The sequence below is a fragment of the Hemitrygon akajei genome, chromosome 6, assembly GCF_048418815.1.
Source record: "Hemitrygon akajei chromosome 6, sHemAka1.3, whole genome shotgun sequence".
Lineage (NCBI taxonomy): Eukaryota > Metazoa > Chordata > Chondrichthyes > Myliobatiformes > Dasyatidae > Hemitrygon > Hemitrygon akajei.
The window spans coordinates 111,806,064-111,824,239 of record NC_133129.1 but is presented as its reverse complement, the minus strand read 5'-3'; the positions used below and the strand labels follow the sequence as shown (position 1 = coordinate 111,824,239).

The following is an 18,176-nucleotide window of genomic DNA, read 5'->3' as shown; positions in this document are numbered from 1 at the left end:
GTGAGTGCTGGAAAGTTTAGCAGCAATGCCAGAGGTACTTTTTATGCAGAGTGGTAAGTGCCTGGGGTACACCCCCCCCCCCCCCAGGGCTGAGTGCTGAGCCCACTTCTGTACACTCTGCTGACACAACCACATGGCCAAACCCCTGAGTAATCACTCACTGATGGCACGGCCCTGCTGGGGTCATCAGCAACAACGATGAGACCACTTACAGAGAGGGGGTGGAAGAACGTGAGGCCTGGTGCAAGGCAAGTAACCTCTTCCTCGGTGTCAACGAGACAAGGGAGATGGTTATTGACTTCAGGAGGGCTCGCACCACTCACACCCCTCTTGACATTGGAGGCACAACAGTGGAAACTGAGCAATTTCAAACTTCCGGGAGCACACATCTCACACAGTTTACACAATCAGGAAAGCTCAGCAATGCCTCTGCTTTGTGAGGAGGCTGAAGAGAGCTGGGCTATGTACATCCATACTCACATCATTCTGCCTTAGAGAGCAGGAAGGCTCTACAACGGGTAGCCAAACCTGCCCAGTGCATCTCTGGCACCATCCTACCTGCCATCAAGGACATAAATACAAAAGGTGCATGAAAAGAGCCAGCAACATCATAAAGGATCCCACTCACCCAGCTCAGATACTGTTTGTCCCACTCCCTTCAGGGAGGAGGTTACATAGCATCCACACCGGGACTACCAGGCTCAAAAACAGTTACTTTCCCCAAGTAGTGAGGCTGATTAACACCTCCCCCCCACTAACACACCACTCCACATCGCCAACCACCACTACTTTATCATTTCCTGTCAGAGTCACCTTGTGTACAGACACTCCTATGCCCAGTATCACTTTATGGACACACAATCAATCTATGTATATAAGCTATCTTATGTGTTTATATTTATTATGTTTTTATTATTATTATGTTCATTATTTTATTTCTTTGTTTGTGCTGTATCAGAGTCTGGGTAACAATTATTTCATTTTCTTTTACACTTGTGTACTGGAAAGGACATTAAACAAGATTGAATCTTGAATGCTCTGCCAGGGGTGGTGACAGAGGCTGACACGTCAGCTTCATCCCCTCATGAAATCATTAATATATTCTGAATAGCTGTGGCCCCTGCATGGGTCCCTGAGGTAACACTGATCACTGCACTGCTCCATGTTTATTCTCTGTGCTCCACCAGCTCTAGCTTTTCACTGATCATAAGGTGAAAAGCCAAAGCATCAAACTCTGAAATCATCCCTCCTTCTCTTTAGAGGCCAGCAACTCAGAAGCTTAAGGAGAATTGGCATGTCACCAAATATATTAACTTCTACAGATGCACTGCTGACTAGTTGTATCATTGCCTGGTATGGCAACTCCAAGGCACAAGAATGCATGAATTCCTGCTTATTCCTGTGTAAAGTAGGCAACCTCTAATCTAAAATCAACAGTCCCTAGTTTAGATACACACGAGGGGAAATAGTCAGCCTGCCTATTCCCTCACAGTTTTACTCACTTCAATAAGACCAACAAAGCAGTCCATCATCGGCACAACAATTGACTTTATTTATAGGAGGAACTGCAACAAGAATCTAGGATGCCCATCAGCTGTGACTTTTCCTCTCTCTGCTGCTCCTGTCAGTCAGCAGGTACAGGAGCCTGAAGTCCCACACCAGCAGGTTCAGGAACAGATCCTTTCTTACAACCATCAGGTTCCAGAACCAACCTGCACAACTCTGAATCTACCTCAGCAACAGACCGCAACTCTGAATATACCTTAATATCAGAATACTATCAAAACACATCTCTGAATCTACCTCAGCAACAGACCGCAACTCTGAATATACCTTAATATCAGAATACTATCAAAACACATCTCTGAATCTACCTCAGCAACAGACCGCAACTCTGAATATACCTTAATATCAGAATACTATCAAAACACATCTCTGAATCTACCTCAGCAACAGACCGCAACTCTGAATATACCTTAATATCAGAATACTATCAAAACACATCTCTGAATCTACCTCAGCAACAGACCGCAACTCTGAATATACCTTAATATCAGAATACTATCAAAACACATCTCTGAATCTACCTTAGTAACAGAATACCACAGGCACTCCTTGCACTACCATGGACTTAACTCTATGTTTCTTTGAGCACCAACATCTCTTTTTTTGTTCAGTCTTATTTTCTCTCTCTCATCACTGCCTCCCATGAGCTGTCTGTATCCATTGTCTGTGATGCTGCTGGGAGCTTTTCCTTGTAAACACAAAACACTCTGCAGATGCTGGGATCAAAGCAACACGCACAACACGCTGGAGGAACTCAGCAGGTCGGGCAGCATCTGTTGAAACGAGCAGTTAACGTTTCGGGCCGAGACCCTTCGTCAGGACTGAAGAAGGAGGGGGCAGGGGCCCTATAAAGAAGGTGGGGGGGAGGGGGAAGGTGCCAGGTGAAAAACCAGTAAGGGGAAAGATCAAGGGGTGGGGGAGGGGAAGCAGGGAGGGGATAGGCAGGGAAGGTGAAGAAGTAATGTAAGGGGGAAGCGCTATGGGTAGTAGAAGGAGGTGGAACCATGAGGGAGGTGATAGGCAGCTGGAGGAGGAGGCAGAGGGAAACTGGGATGGGGGAAGGGAGAGGGAGGGAATTACCAGAGGTTGGAGAATTTGATGTTCATACCAATGGGCTGGAGACTACCCAGGCGGTATATGAGGTGTTGCTCCTCCAACCTGAGTTTGGCCTCATAATGGCAGTAGAGGAGGCCATGTATGGACATATCCGAATGGGAATGTGAAGCAGAGCTGAAGTGGGTGGCAACTGGGAGATCCTGTCTGTTGTGGCGGACGGAGCGGAGGTGCTCGATGAAGTGGTCCCCCAATCTGCATCGGGTCTCGCCGATGTAGAGGAGCCTGATCCGGGAGCACCGGATGCAATAGATGACCCCAACAGACTCACAAGTGAAGTGTTGCCTCACCTGGAAGGACAGTTTGGGGCCCTGAATGGTGGTAAGAGAGGAGGTGTAAGGACAGGTGTAGCACTTACGCTTGCAGGGATAAGTGAGAGGTGGGAGATCTGTGGGGATGGATCTGTGGACCAGGGAGTTGTGGAGGGAACGATCCCTGCGGAGAGCGGAGAGGGGTAAAGAGGGAAAGATGTGCTTAGTGATGGGGTCCTGTTGAAAGTGGCGGAAGTTGTGGAGGATAATGTGCTGGATCTGGAGGCCGGTGGGGTGGTAGGTCACCCATAGTGCTTTCCCCTTACATTCCTTCTTCACCTTTCCTGCCTATCCCCTCCCTGCTTCCCCTCTCCCAACCCTTACTGGTTTTTCACCTGGCACCTACTAGCCTTCTCCTTCCCACCCTCCCCCCACCTTCTTTATAGGGCTGCTGTCCCCTCCCTCTTCAGTCCTGATGAAGGGTGTCGGCCCGAAACGTTGACTGTTCGTTTCCACGGATGCTGCCTGACCTGCTTTTTCCTTGTGCCTGTCCATCACGACCTGTGAACATGATCTAATTTAAATACACCCTAAGCCTTCACTATGACCTAGAGTTTGTCATCTGTAATTCTTGATTAGCCATGGTGTGAAGATTATGGGGAGAAGGCAGGAGAATGGTGCTGTGAGGGAAAATGGATCAGACATGATGGAATGGAGGAGTTTGTTTTTCGCTCCTATCTTGATGGTGTTGTGCTAATCTGATAGACCCTGAGCAGCACACACAAGGTGCAGGTCAGACAGACTGTACCAATGGAGACCCTTCATCAGAACAGGTGATTGGTGAGACCGGAAGGGGGGGTGATGTGGGAAGGGGGCAGGAGATTGGTGAGACCGGGTGAGGAGTGGGGGGGAGGATGTGAGAAGCTGCAGGTGATTGGTGGAAGAGATAAAGGGAAGAAGAAGGAGGAATCTGATAGGAGAGGATTGTAGTCCATGGAATAAAAGGAAGGAGGTGGAGAAACAGAGGGAAAAGGTGGGCATGTCATGAGGGTGGGGAGGGGAAGAGAAGGGGGTAAGAGGATAACCAGAATGAGGGGAAACAAAAAGGAGGGATGGGATTGAAACAGGGGGCATGATATCTGTGTCCCCATCTAGTTTCAGACCAGAATCAGAATCGGAAACTGCTTATCATCGCTGCCATATTGGATGTCATGAGATTTCCTGTGTTTTTGCGGCAACGAAATTTTCTAAAAGTCTCAATAAGAAATAAAATAAATCAGAAGTGTATTAGTGAGGTGTTGTTGATGGGTTCATCACCCCGAGTTCTCCCAGGTCAGAGGCGTTGTGTAGATGCTGGGTGCTGGTGGTGGTTGGACCTGGGGTCGTACCCCACATAGGTGACATAGTAATGCCTGCTTGTGACGACTGCCCTCTCTCTGAACCACAGGTGTCCTACATACCACATTGGTACCAACAGTACGCGCACCTGGCCGAGCGCAGCTCTGATGAGGAAGATCTGGAGAGGCACAGCCCACCACTGGAAGTGTCCGACGGAGAAATGGAAACCACTGAGCCCGCTGCTCAGATGACTGGGGCAGAATCAGGCAAGTGCAGAGCGGCGTGGCGGGAGAAAGGACAGACCAGTGTAGAAACAGGAGTGTTGATTCCACGGGGCAAACGGAGGAGAGGGGCAGAGGCACAGAGGGGGGTGGACACACGGAGGCCATGTCAGAGGGGTCAGATGGCAGTGAGGGGCAAGTCATGGTGCTTCCTCAAAGTTGGGCTGGGCTGGTCAGTGTGGCCTCCCACCCCAAGTCTGACGAAGAGTCTCAGCTCAAAATATCAACTGTTCATTTCCCTCCACAGATGCTGCCTGACTTGGGTTCCTCCAGCACTCTGTGTGTGTTATTCAGTGTGACTTCATTGGTTAGGAGACACTAGGGCTTACTGGTTACATTAGCAGTGTGCATTTATACATCCCTTCAGCAAAACATGTGAGTGCTTCACCAGAGTAAGATGCGGCAAACTTCAATGCTTGGCCACAGGAGGAGAGGTTAGGATAGGTGACGAAGAGGAGGAAGGAGAAGCGAGGAGGAGGAGGAGGAGGTACAGGGTCACAGGGTTATGCTGCATGGGAATAGGACCTTTAGTCTGACCAGTTCATGCTGGTCAAGATGCCTACATATTTGTCTGCATTTGGCCAAAACCCTCCAATCGTTCCTATCCATGAACCTGTCTAAATGTTTGTTTAAACATTGTAATCGTACACATCTACAACTTTCTCCCACCACTGGCTATGCTCTATTTGATAAAGATTCTCCTCAGATCCTCTTTAAATCTTTTCCCGCTTGTCTTAAACCTACATGCTCTGGTTTTGGACTTCCAAACCGAGGGAGAAAGACTGGCTGTTCACCCTATTTATGCTCCCTATAAATTTTAATTTACAAGGTCACCCCTCAGCCTCCTTCACTCCAGGGTAAAGAGTCCCAGCTTATCTGGCCCCTTCTATAGCTAAGGCTTTGCAGTCCTAGTAACATCCTCATGGATATTTTTTGCACCCTTTTCAGCTTAATTACATCCTTCCAATGGCTGGGCAGCCAGAACTGCACTCCATACCCCGAGTGGTCTCAACAATAACTTGTACAAGCGTCCCGAACACTGTACTCAGTGCCAGTGCCAATACAGGCAAAGGCAAGCTGTCTTCTTCAACACCATGCCTACCTGTGTCGCCACATTCAGGGAACTCAGTTTCTCAGCACTTCCTAGGGCCCAGCCACTCACTGTGTAAGACCTGTCCAGGTTTAACTTACCACAATGCATCCGTTCACAAGTTGAGGTTGGGGGAGGAGATTTCAGAGCCCAGAGCCATGTCAGCTGATGACAGGGCTGCCAGAACTGGAGCAGCTAATGGAGAGAAGATCACAGAACAGTCTAAAAACTGCAGATGCTGGAACTGTGGAATAAAGGCAGGTCAGTCAGCATCTGTGGTGAGAGAAACAGAGTCAATGTTTTGGGTTGGAGATCCCTTATCAGAACATTCTGATGAAGTGTTATTGATCTGAAGGATAAACAGTGTTAAAAGAGCTGCTGAGGAACAGTAAAATCCTCAGACTCTTGACTAATCTAGAACCCTTGTGAGACTCAACCCTCTCCTCACGCCATGACCAGCTTCCTTTCATTGGCACGTTCATTGTCTGTCCCTATTGGATGTTCTGCTTGGCCACATCAGAGGACAGTTTAGGATGTTTTGTTGTTGTCTCACATCCCTGACCTGTGTCTTTCTCTGAAACAGAATCAGAATCAGTTTATTATTACTGACATATGTTGTGAAATTCATTGTTTTGCAGCACCAGTACATTGCAAGATGTTAAAAAATTACTGTAAGTTACAAAATGGATAATAGTGCAAAAGATGAATAATGAGGATTGATGAATAATAATGAGGAATAATGAATAATAATGATGACAGGGAACAAGAAGAAGATTCGACTCTATCAGTTCCTCCTGGATCTGCTGCGGAGCGGTGATATGAAGGAGAGCATCTGGTGGGTGGACAAGGACAAAGGCACCTTTCAGTTCTCCTCAAAGCACAAGGAGGTGCTGGCCCATCGCTGGGGGGTGCAGAAGGGCAACCGGAAAAAAATGACCTACCAGAAAATGGCCCGAGCTCTTCGCAATTATGGCAAGACGGGTGAGGTGAGGAAGATCAAGAAGAAGCTGACCTACCAGTTCAGCGGCGAGGTGATGGGGAGAGGAGAGTGGAAGCATTACACTCATTAAACCCACCCATCCAACAACTATTCTCCCTCCTGCTTCCCCTCACCAACGTTTGTTTTCATGGGGAGCTCACTGGGCAGAGTGGCAAGCTGGGTGAGGGAAGTACCAGAGCAGAAACTCGTCAGTCCATCGTGGCTCCTCCTCTGCCTCCTTCATCTCACCTATCACCTCTTTCTCCTCAACAAATCCCTGCCTGCCTCTCCATATCTGTCCTCACCCACTCTTCACCAAATCCCCTCCAATACATGCACCTTGATACCCTGCCCCTTTCCGTCCGAAACACCTCCACTTCCTACTGTGCCCTCTTCTCTCATCTACCCCTATCCCAGCCCAGTTAGATATCCTCCTTCCCCCACTTCTGTCACCCTCTTGTGTCTCCAACTTCCTCACCACCCCCACCCCCTCCCCCACAGCATTACAGCTGTGACGAGGCAGATGCTCTCCATGGTGACCTGACACACAACCATCTCCTCCTGCTGAATCTTGAGTTGGATTCTTGTGGGTGGTCGTCCATGGGCTTGTGTCTGGTTAGGGGACAGGCTCTAGCAGGATTGTGTGTGGCTGTGCATGGGGTTATGGGTGGGTTGTGTGTGGGGAAAAGGAGGGTCTGAGGTTGTGAATTGGGCTCTGTATGGGGTTAAGGATGGAGGCAGGTTGGATTGTGTATGGGATTTTTGGGGGGATATTTGACTGATGTTTTGTGTAGAAGGTGGAGTACCTGGGGTTGTGTGAGGGGTGTGTGTGTTTAGATGGGCCCTTGTGTATGTGTGAGTGAGATGTGTGCAGGTATTTGTGTGTCTGAATAACTATGAATATATGTATAAAGGGAGGGTGAAGGTATGTGTGTGCGAGATGTATGGGGGATGTTTGTGGGGTATGAGTGGCAAGTGTGTGTGAGGGTGTGACTGTGTGCGTGCACGTGTGTGTGTGAGAGAGGGTGTGACTGTGTGTGTGTGTGGGTGTGAGTGTGAGTCTGTGTGAGGTTGTGAGTGTGTGCGAGGGTGTGAGTGAGAGTTTGTGTGTGTGTGTGTAGGTGTGTGAGTGTGTGTGTGTATGAGAGAGTGTGGTGTGAGTGAGTGTGCATGTGTGTGCATGTGTGTAGGGGGCGTAGTGTGAGTGTGTGTGAGGGCGTGAGTGTGGGCATAGTGTGAGTGTCTGAGGGTTTGTGTGTGTGTGTGTCTGAGGGTTTGGTGTGGGTATGTGTGATGTGGGTGAGGTAAAAGTGTGTGAGTGGTGTGTGGGGGGGTCGGTGGAGTGTGAGTATTAAAGTGGGGTATGTGTGGGGGGAGTGTAAGTATTAGAGTGGGGTATGTGTGGGGGGAGTGTAAGTATTAGAGTGGGGTATGTGTTGGGGGGAGTGTGAGTATTAGAGTGGGGTATGTGTTGGGGGGAGTGTGAGTATTAGAGTGGGTATGTAGGAGGGGAGTGTGAGTATTAGAGTGGGTATGTAGGAGGGGAGTGTGAGTATTAGAGTGGGGTATGTGTTGGGGGAGTGTGAGTATTAGAGTGGGGTATGTGTTGGGGGGAGTGTGAGTATTAGAGTGGGTATGTAGGAGGGGAGTGTGAGTATTAGAGTGGGTATGTGTGGGGGGAGTGTGAGTATTAGAGTGGGTATGTAGGAGGGGAGTGTGAGTATTAGAGTGGGTATGTAGGAGGGGAGTGTGAGTATTAGAGTGGGGTATGTGTTGGGGGGAGTGTGAGTATTAGAGTGGGTATGTAGGAGGGGAGTGTGAGTATTAGAGTGGGGTATGTAGGAGGGGAGTTGAGTATTAGAGTGGGTATGTAGGAGGGGAGTGTGAGTATTAGAGTGGGGTATGTGTTGGGGGAGTGTGAGTATTAGAGTGGGGTATGTGTTGGGGGGAGTGTGAGTATTAGAGTGGGTATGTAGGAGGGGAGTGTGAGTATTAGAGTGGGTATGTAGGAGGGGAGTGTGAGTATTAGAGTGGGGTATGTGTTGGGGGGAGTGTGAGTATTAGAGTGGGGTATGTGTTGGGGGGAGTGTGAGTATTAGAGTGGGTATGTAGGAGGGGAGTGTGAGTATTAGAGTGGGTATGTGTTGGGGGGAGTGTGAGTATTAGAGTGGGTATGTAGGAGGGGAGTGTGAGTATTAGAGTGGGGTATGTGTGGGGGGAGTGTAAGTATTAGAGTGGGTATGTAGGAGGGGAGTGTGAGTATTAGAGTGGGTATGTGTTGGGGGGAGTGTGAGTATTAGAGTGGGTATGTAGGAGGGGAGTGTGAGTATTAGAGTGGGGTATGTGTGGGGGGAGTGTAAGTATTAGAGTGGGGTATGTGTTGGGGGGAGTGTGAGTATTAGAGTGGGGTATGTAGGAGGGGAGTGTAAGTATTAGAGTGGGTATGTAGGAGGGGAGTGTGAGTATTAGAGTGGGGTATGTGTGGGGGGAGTGTAAGTATTAGAGTGGGTATGTAGGAGGGGAGTGTGAGTATTAGAGTGGGGTATGTGTTGGGGGAGTGTGAGTATTAGAGTGGGTATGTAGGAGGGGAGTGTGAGTATTAGAGTGGGGTATGTGTTGGGGGGAGTGTGAGTATTAGAGTGGGGTATGTAGGAGGGGAGTGTGAGTATTAGAGTGGGGTATGTAGGAGGGGAGTGTGAGTATTAGAGTGGGGTATGTGTTGGGGGGAGTGTGAGTATTAGAGTGGGTATGTAGGAGGGGAGTGTGAGTATTAGAGTGGGGTATGTGTTGGGGGGAGTGTGAGTATTAGAGTGGGGTATGTGTTGGGGGGAGTGTGAGTATTAGAGTGGGGTATGTAGGAGGGGAGTGTGAGTATTAGAGTGGGGTATGTGTTGGGGGGAGTGTGAGTATTAGAGTGGGGTATGTAGGAGGGGAGTGTGAGTATTAGAGTGGGTATGTAGGAGGGGAGTGTGAGTATTAGAGTGGGTATGTAGGAGGGGAGTGTGAGTATTAGAGTGGGGTATGTGGGGTGGGTAATGTGGTAAAGGTCTGGCTCTTCCCTTCACTGTGAACTGCATGTAGGCCATTGGTGGGTTGGTGCGATCCCTATTGTGGTTACGTGCCTTGGGAATGAAGTGTTCTGCTGTGCTGTAAATCCATCTACCCCTCTCACCTCCCACTGACCCTCACGGCTCTGTTCCACCTCTTCCACAAGCCTCACACTGGACGCAGACCGGTCTCTCTCTCGAGGGATCCCGTGGGATGGGAGGGGTGGGGTGGTGGCCAGACAAGAACATCTGCCAAACATCAAGATGGCAACAGACATCCCACTCAGGAAAATCCAATTCTGCATCAGGGCTGTGTCTCCAATTTCCATGAGCTTCCTGAACCCAGGAGGGTTCCACTTCAACCTCACTCTACAAGTGTGAGGAGGGGTTAAGAGTCCTGATCCACGTTAAGCCTCTCCAAGAGCAGTAACATCCCACGGCCCTATAGGACAAAACCCATTCTAGCCAAGCCCCCGTGAATGAGCTGGTTCTGGGGTCCTCGTGAATGACTGATTTACAGAGAGTTGTGTGAAGCCGTGACTTAGCTTTTATTCATTGTATTTATGGATTTTTATTTTTAATTTTGAATAAAAATTAGTGTGACTGAGGTGTGGTTCACATGAAGATGATATGTGTTATTACCCTCTCCTCCCTTTTGTAAGGGACAGAGGAGAATCAAGAAGCAGCACAGCCTCACAGGCAAACCCTTCGGGGCAACTTTCTCTACACACACCATAATTTCAGCATGATATTGTTTACAGCAGGGCTACAACTATCAACAAGGCTTAATTACATGGTCTTCTGCTGCTGAAATCCATCCACTTCAAGGTTTGACTTGTTGTGCATTCAGAGATGCTCTTCTGCACACCACTGCTGTAACGTGTGGTTATTTAAGTTACTCTCACCTTCCTGTCAGCTGGAAGCAGTCTGGCCATTCTCCGCTGAGCTCTCTCACTAATGAGGTATTATTGCCACAGAACTACCCCTCACTGGATTTTATTTTTGTTTTTTGCCCCATTCTCTGTAAACTCTAGAGACTGTTGTGTGTGGAAATCCCAGGAGATCGGCAGTTTCTGAGATATTCAAACCACCTGCTCTGACACCAACAATCATTCCACAGTCAGTCACTTCGATCCTGTTTATTGCCCATTCTGAACAACAATCGAACCTCTTTGACCGTGTCTAAATGCTTTAATGCATTGAGATGCTGCCACATGTTTAAATGTTTAGATGTTTGCATTAACGAGCAGTTGTACAGGTGTACATAATACTGAGTACAATAAGCCTACACCAGAAATTCAGGGGGAGTGTGAGTATTAGAGTGGGGTATGTGGGGGGGGGGTGTGAGTATTAGAGCGGGGTATGTGGCGTGCATGGAGTGTGAGTATCAGAGTGGGGTATGTGGGGGGTGGGTGGAGTGTGAATATTACAGTAGGGTATGTGGGGTGGGTGGAGTGTATTAGAGTGGGGTATGTGGGGTGGTTGAAGTGTATTAGAGTGGGGTATGTGGGGTGGGTGGAGTATGAGCATAAGAGTGGGGTATGTGGGGAGGATGGAGTGTGAGTATTAGAGTGGGGTATGCGGGGTGGGTGGAGTGTGAGTATTAGAGTGGGGTATGTGGGGTGGGTGGAGTGTATTAGAGTGGGGTATGTGGGGTGGGTGGAGTGTATTAGAGTGGGGTATGCGGTGTGGGTGGAGTGTGAGTATTAGAGGGGGTATGTGGGGTGGGTGGAGTGCAATAGAGTGGGGTATGTGGGGTGGGTGGAGTGTATTAGAGTGGGGTATGCGGTGTGGGTGGAGTGTGAATATTAGAGTCGGGTATGTGGGGTGGGTGGAGTGCAATAGAGTGGGGTATGTGGGGTGGGTGGAGTGTGAGTATTAGAGTGGGGTATGCGGGGTGGGTGGAGTGTGAGTATTAGAGTGGGGTATGTGGGGTGGGTGGAGTGTATTAGAGTGGGGTATGCGGTGTGGGTGGAGTGTGAGTATTAGAATGGTTATGTGGGGTGGGTGGAGTGCAATAGAGTGGAGTATGTGGGGTGGGTGGAGTGTATTAGAGTGGGGTATGCGGTGTGTGTGGAGTGTGAGTAATAGAGTGGAGTATGTGGGGTGGGTGGAGTGTGAGTAATAGAGTGGGGTATGCGGTGTGGGTGGAGTGTGAGTATTAGAATGGTTATGTGGGGTGGGTGGAGTGTATTAGAGTGGGGTATGCGGTGTGGGTGGAGTGTGAGTATTAGAATGGTTATGTGGGGTGGGTGGAGTGCAATAGAGTGGGGTATGTGGGGTGGTTGGAGTGTGAGTATTAGAGTAGGGTATGTGGGGTGGGTGGAGTGTATTAGAGTGGGGTATGTGGGGTGGGTGGAGTGTATTAGAGTGGGGTATGCGGTGTGTGTGGAGTGTGAGTAATAGAGTGGGGTATGTGGGGTGGGTGGAGTGTGAGTAATAGAGTGGGGTATGCGGTGTGTGTGGAGTGTGAGTAATAGAGTGGAGTATGTGGGGTGGGTGGAGTGTGAGTATTAGAGTGGGGAATGTGGGGTGGGTGGAGTGTGAGTATTAGAGTGGGGAATGTGGGGTGGTTGGAGTGTGAGTATTAGAGTGGGGTATGTGGGGTGGGTGGATTGTATTAGATTGGGGTATGTGGGGTGGGTGGAGTGTATTAGAGTGGAGTGTGTGGGGTGAGTGGAGTGTGTGGGGTGAGTGGAGTGTGAGTATTAGAGTGGGGTATGTGGGGTGGTTGGATTGTGAGTATTAGGGTGGGGTATGTGGGGTGGGTGGAGTGTATTAGAGTGGGGTATGATGGGTGTGTGGAGTGTGAGTATTAGAGTGGGGTATGTGGGGTGGTTGGAGTGTGAGTATTAGAGTGGGGTATGTGGGGTGGTTGGAGTGTGAGTATTAGAGTGGGCTATGTGGGGTGGTTGGAGGGTATTAGAGTGGAGTATGCGGGGTGGGTGGAGTGTGAGTATTAGAGTGGGGTATGTGGGGTAGGTGGAGTGTGAGTACTAGAATGGGGTATGTGGGTGGGAGTTTACTGAGTTTACACCAGAATCCATCCAGTGTCTGTGAGGTAGATTGCTTCTAAGGAACTGTGAAGGTCTGACACTGAAGTAAGGACAAAACACACAAAATTTGGAGAAGCTCAGCTGGTCAGGATATATCTTTGAAGGGAAGTAAGAGTTGATGTTTCAGGCCGAGACCCTTCATCAGGTCATCGTGCCCTCCACAGATGCTGCCTGAGCTGCTGAAATCTTCCAGCATTGTGCGTGTGTTACTCCGGATTTCCTGCATCTGCCGTTCTTCATGAAACAGGGCAATACAATAGTGCTACTGACTCACAGACTGAGAGAGTCGTGCTCAGCCCTGACCTCAGGCCTTCTGTCTGTGAGGAATTCGTACGATTTCTTTCGTGGGTTTGTCTTCGGATGTTACGGTCTCCTCCTACAGGTGGAGGGTCTGTAGGCTGTGAAGGAGAGGGGCAGAATCTGGGGGCGGTTGATGGAAATGTAGATGGAAAGGTTAAGTGGGTAGTTAGTGGTTACCACACACTTTATGGACTGACGGGCCTTTGCTGTTTCTATGGATACCCACTCCAGAGACAGCAGGAGCCAAGAACTCAACGGCTCCTCTCCCCCCGCCACCACAGCTGCTGCTCAACGCACTGAGCTCCTCCAGCAGAACGTTTCCTGTATACCCCAGCCCCTGCACAGTCTCTCGTGTCCCATGACCTATGACCGCGATCCTTCCCGCTTCACCGCGTCCCTCAACGGCTATCCCCGCACCCTGGGATGTACCGGCCAGCAATAACTCTGCTGCTCCTGTAGAGAAAACTCTCCACTGCTGGTGCTGTGGAAGATGGTTTTTTCCTTCCCTCCCCCACCCTTCCTCTCCCCGCCCTCCCCCACCACATCTTTTTTCTGCAATGTGGCTGAGATCTTGCCTTCTCCTGGTTTTGGAATGAGCGGGGAGTTCCTCTTTCACAGGTCAGACTCACTGCGGGCGAGGGCTGTGTGGTGTCAAAGGAAATGTTTCTGAATAACCATCTGTAAACTGTTCACTCACTTCCTTCTAAAATGTGGACTCTTCAAAAATCCAACAATATGCCGGCACAGCTATTTCAGGGCACCCAGAATTAGTTCATACTCAAACCGAAAAGGGTCTGCGAGGCAGTCTGTGTGATTAAAAAGTATTTGCACATGGTGAGCACAGATCAGTTAGTTTACAGGCAGAAAAACAAAGTCCCAAGGGTGATCTGCAGCCTGGAATCTGAACCATTTTTGACTAGCTTGTATAGAAATTCACGTGAAGTTCCCACTGCCATTTCTGCAACTGGTCTCGGTGACAGGGAGGGAGGTGACAGAGAAGGAACACTGTTATCCGAGGCTCCTGCTGTCCCTCTCCAGAACTGTCCTCCCCTTTCTTCATCTCAACACTCAGCGTTGGGATGGATTTACATCTGCCTCTGGTGGGTATGTCTGGCACTGGAGACAGCTGTCTCGTCCTGTGTGTTGGTGGCTGGCTCTGGCGATTGCTGTCTAGTATATGCACAGTTGTATATACAGTGGATTCCGGTTAATTGAGACACATTGGGAGCAGCCCATTTTGGCCCAACTAAGCAGCTGCCCCAATTAGTTGAAGTTCTTCAAAAGAGTTAAAAAGATCTCAAAGAAAGACAAAGTACTGTTTAACTGGGTAACAGATTTATGTATTTAAATGAAATTCAGAGCTAAGTAAAACACTATCAATACTACTAGAGTACTATAAAACTGTGTATCTGTTCCTAATAGTTACTGACAGGAGAATCCATTCGTTGTATGCTGCTTCAACCTTTTGATTGACTGTAAATGGACAGAATCATATGGTGCAGATAATGGACTGCTTTCAAACAATACTATCAATGATTGCATAACCCAAATCTTCAGTTCAATTTCATTCAAGATGATTGTTGAGATCTTTAAATCCTTCACATTTCTTAACTTGTTGAAGTAGTGAAATCATTTCATTTTCACTCTCAGCCATTTCTAGCCTGAATGCTTGAAACTGCAGTGAGCAAAACAGTTTTGAATTGTCTATTTTCTCGATTTTGTTTATGCTCTTTAAGAATTGTCCCATGTAAGTGGCTAGACCCTCTGACTGGTTGCCTTTAACATTAGTCCACTGACGTAAACAGCTTGCCCAGGAACAACACACCTCATTCACCTCATTCTCACACCTCACACACCTCATTCAGTTATTCTTTCAATATTTTTATTAATTTCTACATAGAAGAATACAGAGAACAATAAGATATATATGTCAAAAAAGGATTAAATATCATTAAAAACATTATATGTGAATCACATTTGTAATCTCATTACCCTATATTCATGTAAATTAAATTAAATCGTAATATTGAAATGTGATAATTTTATTATATATATAAAAAGAATCTAATCCCACTACCAAGACCAAAGCTGTTTGGTAAAGAAAGAAAAAAGGCAAAAAAATTTTTTATCATATAGTGAAATATGTATTAGCCAACATCTGTACTTTAAGAGCAAATCAAAGGTTTTGAAACCTCATTCAGTTACAATGGAAAACGATTGATTGAGGGCCTTTTCAACATCTCGATCCTTACCTTCACACTGGTTTTTGGGATGTTCCCTGTTGTCCCTTGTGTAGTGCCCATTCTTCTCACAGTTCACCTTGTTGATGTATTAAGTGTGCAATTGTAGGTTTTAGCACTCCAATTATCTCTGCCAGCTGATGAAGAGTGGTGTTAGGTAGATGGCTTTTAATTTGGTTCAGTGGGCTAATTATTTCAGCTAATGTCAAATCCTTTTGTGACACCTTGGCAAATGTCTAAAAAATTTCATGGAAGTCAAAATTAGAGAAAAAAACCAAAATCACTTGTTTCCAAATCAGCATCCATAGGCCCAAATGGATAACAGCACAAGCACATGCAACAGATGCAACTGTTCGCTCTATGTGCAGTGTATTTTCTAACGGCCACGCAGGTGTACGCGACTGACTGTTGGCTCTACGTGCAGTGTATTTTTTAATGGCCACGCAGGTGTACGTGACTGACTGTTGTCTCTATGTGCAGTGTATTTTCTAACGGCCACGCAGGTGTACGTGACTAACTGTTGGCTCTATGTGCAGTGTATTTTCTAACGGCCACACAGGTGTACGTGACTGACTGTTGTCTCTATGTGCAGTGTATTTTCTAACGGCCACACAGGTGTACGTGACTGACTGTTGTCTCTATGTGCAGTGTATTTTCTAACGGCCACACAGGTGTACGTGACTGACTGTTGGCTCTATGTGCAGTGTATTTTCTAATGGCCACGCGGGTGTACATGACTGACTGTTGGCTCTATGTGCAGTGTATTTTCTAACGGCCACGCAGGTGTACATGACTGACTGTTGGCTCTATGTGCAGTGTATTTTCTAACGGCTACGCAGGTGTACGTGACTGACTGTTGGCTCTGTGTGCAGTGTATTTTCTAACGGCCATGCAGGTGTACGTGACTGACTGTTGGCTCTATGTGCAGTGTATTTTCTAACGGCCACGCAGGTGTACGTGACTGATGCCCTTCCCACCCTTTGAGTTGTGCTGTCCAGCAACCTCCAATTTCACCCCAGCCTAATCACGGGACAATTTACAATGACTAATTAACCCACCAACTGGTATGTTTTTGGATTGTGGGAGGGAACTGGAGCTCCCTGAGTAAACCCACACAATCCAAGGGGTGGACGTACAGACTCCTTACAGATTACCTTTGATCAGAATCCTCTGTATTTATAAATAAATATCTATACAAATATGTATATCTTCCGGTAAGATGCAGAGTGTTCAGACACAGCATCCGCTCTGGGTCCAACCAAAGGTGTAACTGTTTGCCCTTTACGTCTTGTTTACAATCACAAGACACTGCTGGAGATTAGGAACTGCAGGTCAGCTATTCAATAGTGATGGGGCTGGACTTATTACACACCATTGTTGTGTTGTTGCCTGGATGGGTGTACTGTTATTGTGCGAGGTGCTGCGCGGTCCTACAAATGGTGCAAGTGCTTATCTTGGACATTTTTCTTGTGTTTTCGAGACCCTATTGGACATTGGTAATTTAGAATACTGTGTCTGATTGACTGGTTCATTGGCAAGACCGACAGTGGTGGAGCAGCATTTCCTCAGTTGTGGCGTGGCGCAGGCTAGACCCTCATGCTGTGGGGTTGCCTGTTGTAGCCTCCCAGTGGAGGAGACGCCACAGGTGGTGTAGGAGACAGAAGAGACCTCGGTGGGCATGCTGGGTTGGGAGCTGCTCCCTCCCATGGGTGCTGCCCTCCAGTAGAAGACTGGCTGGACCAGTGCAACATCCCATGCATCATCAGTCTACAGGCTGTGCCACTTGGAGGCTTGAGCTAGATTATTGTTGGTGACTGTCTTTGTGTGTCTGTGCTCTGTGTGTTGTGTGCCATGTGTTCTGGTGCTCTGTGCTCTGTGTGTTATGTTCAGTTAGTAATGTGTTTTGCACCAAGGCCCCAGAGGAACACTGTTTCATTTGGCCATACTTGTGTATGGTTGAATTAAGCTTGAATTTAAACTTATATATAAAATAAATTAAATATGTAGTGCAAAAGAGAGGAGAATAGTGATATGGTGTTCATGGGTTCATTGTTCTTTAAGAAATCTGATGGCGAAGCAGAAGAAGTTGTTCATAAGACATTAAGTGTGTGTGTTTGGGCTTCTGTACCTCTTGTCTGATGGTAGCAATGAGAAGAGGCAGGTCCTGGGTGGTGGGGTTCCTTAATGACGGATGTCCCTTTTTGAGTTATCACCTTTTGAAGATGTCCTTGATAGTGTGGAGACTAGTGCCCATGATGGAGCTGGCTGTGTTTACAACCCTCTGGAGCTTTTTCCATTCCCGTGCAGTGACCCCTTCATAGCAAATGGAGATGCAACCAGATAGAATACTCTCCATGGTACATCTATAGAGATCTGCTTTTGTCTTTGGTGACATATCAAATCTCCTAGTGAAATACACATATTGGCATGCCTTCTTCATAATCGCATTAATATTTTGGGTCGAGGATAGATCTTCAGAGATAATGACACCCAGAAACTTAAAGCTGCTTATCCTTTCCCTCCATCCCCCTTGATGAGGACCGATGTGTGTTTTTTTAACTTCCCCTTCCTGATGTCCAAAATCAATTCCTTAGTCTTACTCATGTTGTGTGCAATATTGTTGTGACACCACTCAACCAGCTGATCTGTCTCACTCCTGTACGCCTCCTCATCACCATCTGAAGTTCTGCCAGTAACAGTTGCATCACTGACAAACTTATAGTTGGCATTTGCATTATGCCTAGCCACATAGTGTAGAGAGAGCACAGCAGTGGGTTAAGCACATATCCTTGAGGTGTGCCGGTGTTAATCGTCAGTTATTTCTGATATGCAATGACTGTGGCCTCCTCGCCAGTGAGAAAGTCAAGAATCCAGTTACACAGGGAGGTACAAATGGGTCCAATATCCTAGCAGGC

The 18,176-nt window shown here is 47.7% G+C and overlaps 1 protein-coding gene across 1 annotated transcript in view; it reads left to right on the top strand.

Moving 5' to 3' along the window:
• The window catches only part of spi1b (Spi-1 proto-oncogene b), a 35,259-nt gene extending 27,285 nt beyond the window's left edge, over window positions 1–7,974 (top strand). The window contains exons 4-5 of the mRNA XM_073049062.1: window positions 4,378–4,534; window positions 6,399–7,974. Coding sequence (XP_072905163.1) covers window positions 4,378–4,534; window positions 6,399–6,709 — 468 coding nt within the window. The 3' untranslated portion in view covers window positions 6,710–7,974. The remainder of the gene's footprint in view (window positions 1–4,377; window positions 4,535–6,398) is intronic.
• Window positions 7,975–18,176: the final 10,202 nt, after the last annotated feature.